The sequence below is a fragment of the Pteropus alecto genome, unplaced genomic scaffold (genome assembly GCF_000325575.1).
Source record: "Pteropus alecto unplaced genomic scaffold, ASM32557v1 scaffold86, whole genome shotgun sequence".
Taxonomy (NCBI): domain Eukaryota; kingdom Metazoa; phylum Chordata; class Mammalia; order Chiroptera; family Pteropodidae; genus Pteropus; species Pteropus alecto.
In genome coordinates this window covers 3,185,561-3,194,158 of record NW_006442109.1, presented here as the reverse complement: position 1 = coordinate 3,194,158, position 8,598 = coordinate 3,185,561, and the positions used below count along the sequence as shown (strand labels likewise).

The following is an 8,598-nucleotide window of genomic DNA, read 5'->3' as shown; positions in this document are numbered from 1 at the left end:
AAAAAAAAAAGGCACTTTTGTGCCTTTCTTCCTTCTTCTTTGCTTCACATTCCAATTTCACTCTCCTTCAAGACTTAGCTCAAACATCATCTCCCCTCTTAGAAGTAATTGTTCTGGTTGTGACTTCCCACTACACACGTCTGGCTCAACAGTGTCCATCAGTTGGGGTCCCTGTGGACCCTTTGACCATACAGATCTTTGCCTATCCACCTTCTTACCCAGACAGGAACCTGCATGGTACCTGTGCAGAGCAGGCATAAATGTGTGCAAATGAAGGAATAATCGACTGGCAGCAACTATATTTGGAGGGCATTGCCTTTCAGATCTCAGTAAGAATCAACCAATTCTGTTTTTCTCCTAAATGTGAGAAGAAGGCATGGGCTGTTAGTGTGAATGGAGGGGGACGTGAGGGATATTAACAGGCAGAACCTTTTCTAAGAGGTGGTGAAAAAAGAGTACAGGAAGGAAAATGAAGAACCAAAGGTAACCAGGACTATTTACATTTGTTACCTAATAAAGGGGCAGAACATTTTCTTCCTCATTCTTCTCTATTTCACATTGTATAGCCTGTTAGTTCCTGGATACAGAACTTGTGCTAGTGTGATTAGAGTTTAAAGTTATGAGTTACATAGAGTTTGGTAATCTGGCTGGAGTGCATGGCCGCCCTTGGATGAGACATTTCTGTGGTTCCACACTGTTGATTAAGTGTATTTTGGAAATAGACTGGCTTGTGCTAGAACATCTGTAAATTGACTAGAATTACACAGTGAACTATTTGTGATGTGAAATTTAAATGGAAACCTATGAAATCCTTTTGGATCAAATGATAACCTCTCTTCTTTTTTTTTCTCCTCTCAGGAAAATGGCAGACAGTTTTTCGGTAAGTGTTTTATGTTTTCTTACCTTCTAATTCCACATAGGTTGAGAGTTTAGTTTTTATTATCAGACTTTCTCCTCTAACGCTCCCACCACATGGCTTCCTGTGGCCTCACCTGTCCAGTGAAGGCTTGTTATCTGGAGCCTTGTTTTCCAGCAACAGATTTGGAAAGAAAGCCAGGCAGAGCGAGGCCTGGGACATGCCCATTTACCGAAAGGCCTGGGACAGAAGTGGTGGATTCCATGGGCCGGGAGCTGAGAAATAAGCTGAGCAATGAATGGGAAGTGTGGTGCAGTTTGAGCATTCTGACTTTTGTGATTGTTTTTCTTATGTCCATTAGAAAATTATGCACTTTTATACAGAGGATGGATAGCTTCTGACTTTAGCAAATTACAAAAATGCAATCCTCCACAACCTGAGATGATGGGAGAGATGTACCGATAAAGCATATATAATCCCAAAGCCTAATTTAAGTCTTTGGAACTCACAACTATTTAATGGGTGGGAAATTTTTTGTTGATATGAATTTCATACCTTCACCATATCCCTCCCACTTCTTAGATCACATATTCCTGTTTTCTTGAAAAATCTGTTTTTGTGAATGTTTTCATCCAAGCATTGTTTATATCTTTCTTTCCAGCTTAACGATGCCTTATCTGGGTCTGGGAAACCGAACCCTCAAGGGTGGCCTGATCCATGGGGAAACCAGCCCGCTGGGGCAGGGGGCTACCCAGGGGCCACCTACCCTGGACAGGGCCCTCCTGGCGCGTACCCCGGACAGGCCCCTCCTGGCGCGTACCCCGGACAGGCCCCTCCTGGAGCCTACCCTGGACAGGCCCCTCCTGGCGCGTACCCTGGACAGGCTCCTCCTGGCACCTACCCTGCTTATCCTGGCCCCACGGCACCTGCTTATCCTGGCCCAACTGCACCAGGAGCCTACCCCGGGCAACCAGGTGGGCCTGGGGCCTACCCTGGTGCCGGCCCCACTGGCGCCCCTGCTGGACCACTGGTAAGATGGAGTCAGTCATTTCATGTACTTGATTGTGACCAAGACAAAGCTAATGAAGAACATGGCAGTCATCTAGAGCATTTATGCCATCATTTTGCAGTGCTCTGGTTAAGAGCTAGTTCTGGGTACTGCCCTGCAGAGGGCCTCAGGGAGATCTGAAGCTTTAAACTCACTGCTTAGAGCCACTTTTCAAGGACCAGCCATGGTGTATGTTGGTGCAACAAAAAAAATAGTTATATTGAATTTAGTATGTGTACTGTTGAGAAGCTAATGCGTCTTTTGAAGGTAAAGCAGCTTTAATATATATCAAGTTAAGATCATAGTAATGGGGAAAAGTTTGGTTATTATTATTAATAAACACTGAGTAAGTAACACGTGCCAGCAGTGTGCTTCTAAATGGATGATCTCATTTAACCCCATAACCACCCCAAAAGATACTGTTATTATCCCCATTTTACATATGAGGAAATGGGGCAATAGAATTATATAACTTGCCCAAGATCATAGAAGATGTGGGGGAACAAAAGTAAAGTAGTTTTGAAAACGCTTCTAAAAATAGTTTTGTGATCTAAGTGTTGTATTTTCATTTATATTAAAACACATTTTAGTAAATAAATTCTAAGTGTAAAACCTTAGACACAGGTCCTTCCCTTCTAGACTTTAGTCGAGCTGATAAATGAACAGAGATGAGGAAAAAGTTCAGTAACAGCCTGGGGTCAGACCCTTTCAGGACTATGTAGAAGATGGCACAGGTAGCATCTGACCTGCTTTTAGGTCAGCTTAAAGTGCAGAGAAAACCTTTGAGGTGGGCATGGCATTGGGCAGAGCTTATACCACAGAAAGTTAGTCCACTGCAGACAGAGGGGGCTATGGAGGCTGTGGAAAGGAAGAGGCAGATGGGAGAGAGATTACAGAAGAAGAACCTCAGGATCTACTGGTTAGGTCTTAGGAGTCAGAGATGACTCTGACTTTCCAAGACAACTAGAGCACCAGCCAAGAGTCAGCCCTAACCGGGAACTCTGGAAGGAGAGTGATGGGGGAGCGGACAGGAGAGACAATTCCAGTTAATGCCTGTTGGGTTTGCACTACCAGTAGCAAATTCAGAAGAAGGAAGTATGGAACTAGTACATATTAGGGCTAGAGATAAAAGACTTGGATGATAGATGATAGTTAAACTAAGGGGGAAAATTGTGAAGGAAAAAGAGAAGAGGCCAGAGATAGAGCTTTGGGAATACTTACAGCACCTTGAACATTAGATGGTCAATAAATATTTGTGGAATGAATCAGGTAATGAATTAACTGGAAGATGTTCATTCCACAAATATTGAGTATCTGCCATTTATAAAGTACTCTGCTGGTGCTGTGAGTAGAAAGTATGGGAGAACCCAGAAGTTCCAGAATGTGATATGATGAAGTATATTATGTGACAAGGGTCTTAAGAGTGGCACAATGTTAATGTTGATTGCCAGGTCTAGTTTAAGCCCTTTCAAAATACAGTCTAAGTGAATGAGCTATAGACTGAGATGACCCTAATAATATGAGCTACCATGCTCCAAAAAGGACTGTCTTCTTCCTTTGGCACCTATTAACTGATGACTTTATTCTAGATTATTAATTATGCATGTAGGGAGCTTTATTTCTTCAGACCCTGGGCAAGGTGGCCCAAGAGTCTGCACAGATGGCGTAAATTAGTTATGTGTTTTTCACACATATTAATAGTGATTGAACTTTAGCAATGTCTTTTTCTTTTTTTTCCCAAGATCTTTATTGATACACATATATTTTCTCATCCCCAGACTGTGCCTTATGACCTGGCTTTCCCTGGAGGAGTGATGCCTCGCATGCTGATAACAATTCTTGGCACAGTAAAGCCCAATGCAAACAAGTAAAGAACAAAATTTTAAAGTCTAATATATTTGTTAATTGGTTTTTGAATAAATGCTGATCTATTTTGAAACCTAATAGGATTTTAAAAACTACACATTTAGAATCTTAGCTATACCATAGTATGGGATGGGATAGCCCAGAAATCAATATGTTCCCACCAAGAGGACAAGGTTTCCCTCGCCAAATCTTGTTGTTCTCCCAGAACATGAATAAAACAGAGTTCTACTTTGTGAGGACAAAGAGGAAGAGCAGCAAAACCCATGCTGTTGGTTCTTCCTGGCAGTGAAAAAAGCCTTAGAATTAAAGGCGAGTAGAGTCTTTATAATGTAATGTTTGGCCATCTCTCTACATCTGAGCCACATACCATCTAAAAAAAAAAACAAAACAAAAAACAAAAAAACACAAGCATGCACTTTATGTCTAGGTGACCATCAAAAATTAGGGTCAAAAGCAAAAAGATGCCACTGGACATAGTTCTGAGTTGATCTGAGAGAATATTATACCATCGTGTCCTCAGATTTGTACAAATCTCCCTGCAGTAGTGCAGGTTACGGTGTAGCCTCAGCTTTCTCAAGCTTGGCTATTGTGTCCACTGTGTGAAACTACAGTCACAGGTTCCCATGGTCTACAGATGATAAGTGGCAGGATGGAGAGCACCCCTGTGTTCTCAGTAGACACTATTTACTCAAAAGATTTGAAAACATTCTACAAATTAAAGACTTCATCAAAATAAGTCAGCCTTTGCCGTTTGAACTGGTTTGATTAAGGTGAGCTAGGATGGGGTAAGACTTTGAGCTAGTTCAGGAAAATCCATGCTGATTTATGGTTTCCCTGGGATGCCTGGCTCTGGTTATACTTACATATAATATAAGTAGGCTGAGGATATCCTGAAGCCATCTAGTATGCCTGTCCCTGAGGTGAGTGGTACCACTAACGTTCCTGCAGCCATTAATTAATCTGTCTCTGGGTCTTACAGACAGTATACAAAAGATACAAATTCAAGCTATGTACACAGGTTTATTTGAGGATCCATAAACAGCCTCTGTTGAGTGTATGTCACCTTGCTCCTAGTGAGTCAATGGGAGCCACCTCCTCTATTACCAAGAGATGGACTCAGCTTCTAATCTGATCATTTTGCATTCAGATAGCCCATTCACTCCAACCTCCAGACATCCTCCTCTGGTTCTACTCAGTAGTCACTACCCTAAGCCAGCTCTTCTTTCCATACAGCCTCTATAGCTTCTCTAACAAAATATATATATATATCCTCTGCCTATGTTGTAATCCATCTTTCCTCCCAATCTACCATAGAACCCAGCACACCTTATCCTGTGCATATAGCACTTGCAATTTGTTAATATCTGTTCTCCTTCTCCACAAGTCCTATCACACAGAACCATGCTGGTATCTTTGCCTTATTTAGGGTTATTGTACTAGAAACTTTAGCTCCAATTACATTAGAGATGTAGATCAAGACGATGGCAGATCAAAACTAATTTTGGCTGAAATGGTTAAAGTAGTAGTAAGCTAAAATATTTGTTGCTTGGTCCTGCAAATTTTGTGAGGAATTACAAGAAAAAAGTGTGTAAGGTGGTAGACATCACATTATTTTTCTTCCTTTTTACTGCAGAGGAAATACAGCCAATGGCTATTTAGGCAAATACAATTTCTATTGCCACTGACTATGTCGGTCCTTTCCCTGTGAATTTAATCACTGGAAGATGCATTTGTGGTAGTACCTGTTACTGGGTGACTCTTAATACCCAGGGAATTATTGTGAGTCTAGAGTGCAGATCTTGCTTTAAAACAAGAGCACCAGCTGATTCTGATGTTAGTGCTCTATAGAGCACACATTGAGAACTGAGGTAGGGGTTTAGTACTTTGACACTCAGGGTGCATTAACATCCAAGGAGATGGAACAGGGTTAGAAAATTAAGCCAGTACTTTCATTAATTCTACTTCACATCATAGAAAGTTGAACACATTTATTGTCTTGACTTTACAATTTAGCAACAGGATACTGATCATTAACTGTAATTTCATTCTTTCAGTTTTAGGACTAGGTTTTGGTTAACTAGGAGGAAGCCAGGAATTTGATACCTCTTATTTACATGACTGGCTTGCCTTCAATAGGTATTAAAAGCAACCTGGCAGGGTAGGAAGGAGATAACCATTATTATCTGCAATGTAATGCATAAAGTGCCCTCAAAGTGGCCTTAAACCTCTATAAGGTATCCTCGAAGGGTTTTTGTGAGTAGAGGGGGTAAAGAGGGAATGATAGCTGAATAAAATGATGTAACCAAAGACAACGAGGCCAAAAAGTTTAACAGATTGTCTTGCTTACTTTTAGATAGTACGGTAGTACATCGAATACTTGGCCTAGTATACTTTCCAGTTTGAACCCATTCTCTGGTTTGTTTTCTGTTTAGAAAGTTTTCCTGCATTTTATAAAATGATATGCTCTTTAGAAAATTACATGTTCTTCACTTGCTACAAATACACAATTTGAATCATTTTTCTAACTCTGGTCTTCGGTTTAAACAGAATCACTTTAGATTTCAAGAGAGGGAATGATATCGCCTTCCACTTTAACCCACGCTTCAATGAGAACAACAGGAGAGTCATTGTTTGCAATTCAAAGATGAATAATGCCTGGGGACCAGAAGAAAGACAGATGGTTTTCCCATTTGAAAGTGGCAAACCATTCAAAGTAAGTTATTGCTCTTAATATGTATTCATAATGCATATTGCTCATGGGGAATCACTCTAAAACCATGATGCACTTGAAATGAATTTTTATCGGCTGCCCTGGGACACCTAGCCAGTACATCTCCCCATCCAAGGGGACCAGGCTCAGCAGACTGGTACACGGCCAAGAGTGGCACACTCCCCAACTCCACTCAGGCCCCTCACCATCGTCACTGTTATCACCCTTCTGAGTTTAAGCTTTTCTAGACATGAGGAAAACAGCATCTTTTATAAAAAAAGAAAAAAAAAAGCTACTTTTTAACTTTATGGTACAGTTGGACTGAGACTTAGTTCCTTAAAACAACATAATTGGTATGGCAATCGAAACTAAACCTTTTTATTCTAAAATTAATTAATACGTGCTTGTTTTATGAAAAAAATGCGTAGATTTTTAAATTAACTAAAAAGTCCTCTATCCTTTACCCCTTCCCTATCTTCACAAAGACTGCAACTTGGTGAATACCTTTCCAGTATTTTCTATGACATAAATACACTTTTTTTCTTTTAAGCACAGCTTCAACAAATATTAGGTTTGGTGCTGGGTTAGAATTGACTATAGAGTGGGCAAAAAACCCAGCTAGACTCTCAGCTACTCAAGGGCAGAGACTAACAGGGACCATATTCTACATGTGGTGCACATCTTTCAGAGTCAGAACAATGTTACCTAATGTTATTTCATTGTTCAGGTATGTGATAATTCAACTGGTACCCTATGGATGAAAATTTTGAGTACTGAAAAATTTCAAACAAATGAAATCTAGAAAGGTTTATCATCTAAAATACTATAATAACTATCCTTTTAAATCTTTGCTTCCTAGAATTTTAAAGAATATGCATATTTAAAATTTAGACATTGCCAAAGTGCTGCTTCCAAAAGAATGTAGGATCAACACATTCACTAACTATTGGAAGAGTACATTTCCCCTGCTTTTGCCACAACTGATTATTACACATCTTTGTAATACTTGCCACTTTATTAAGGGATTCCTACTTCAGTGTTTATTTTTATTTTTGCTTTTAGGTGCTTTAGGCCATATGAAAACTTTAAGTTTTTATGTAGACACATTATTAATCTTTTCCTTCATGGCTTCAACTACATATCCTTTTAACAATTTTATCATTTTGTCTTTGTTTAAATCTTTGAATAATCTGGAGTTTACTTTTGCTGTAAAGTCGCTTTTTCTGGGCTTTAATCAGTTCCACAAATGATCATAAAGATGAAATATTGGACATCAAACTGGTTTTGAAATTAATGGGCATTCCTAACAGTTTTGTATATGTGCCATTTCAGATACAAGTACTGGTTGAAGACAACCACTTCAAAGTTGCAGTCAATGATGCTCACTTGTTGCAGTACAATCATCGGATGAAAAATCTCAAGGAAATCAGCGCAGTAGGAATCACTGGTGACGTCACTCTCATCAGTGCTTCGCATGCCATGATATAATCTCAAAGGGGCAAATATTTTAAAAAAAAAATGAAATTGAACATAAACCTTATACTTTTCAATTTCATGTTCACTATGAGTGAAAAATTTTACCTTTATTCATCAATATCCTTCTTGTAAACCATCCATATAATAAATATTCTAAGAGTTACCAGTTTACATGTAATTTAATTGGGGCAGTTTATTCTTGATAATGAACAATGAACTCAATGGAAAAAGAAATATGTAGCAATATTAATACTGGATTAGTCTCCCAAAATTGTCTATGCTTCCTAAATTATTTTTTAAGATAGAAAATAGGAGTAAATACTACCACCAAATTAACTTCTCTCTTCCTGAGCTTCATATAAATCAGGAGATGCTACAAAGAAATCATTCTCCTGTTTTCTTAAGGACATGAGAAAAGCGGAAAGCATTTACACATAAATGAACTATGACTGATAGGCAATTGCTGTTAGCATTCTGGTATATTTCTTTCAACTCCTTTTAAATCCTATTTTCTCTAAACTATACTTCTCTGCTTTCAAATTGGTTTTGGATACCAATATGGGACCACTTCCCCATAGGTTTTCTTGGTTTTTATGAAACCTCGATTTGTAGAGGGAAAAAGTCGTGTATTAGATATATAAT

The 8,598-nt window shown here is 39.2% G+C and overlaps 1 protein-coding gene across 2 annotated transcripts in view; it reads left to right on the top strand.

The window, feature by feature from the left end:
• The window catches only part of LGALS3 (galectin 3), a 12,616-nt gene extending 4,491 nt beyond the window's left edge, over positions 1-8,125 (top strand). For both annotated transcript variants that reach the window (XM_006920162.3, XM_015595996.2), the window contains exons 2-6: positions 859-880; positions 1,518-1,886; positions 3,683-3,771; positions 6,318-6,483; positions 7,813-8,125. In XM_006920162.3, the coding sequence (XP_006920224.1) occupies positions 863-880; positions 1,518-1,886; positions 3,683-3,771; positions 6,318-6,483; positions 7,813-7,968 (798 nt within the window). In that variant the 5' untranslated portion in view covers positions 859-862 and the 3' untranslated portion in view covers positions 7,969-8,125. The remainder of the gene's footprint in view (positions 1-858; positions 881-1,517; positions 1,887-3,682; positions 3,772-6,317; positions 6,484-7,812) is intronic.
• The last annotated feature ends 473 nt before the right edge of the window (positions 8,126-8,598 follow it).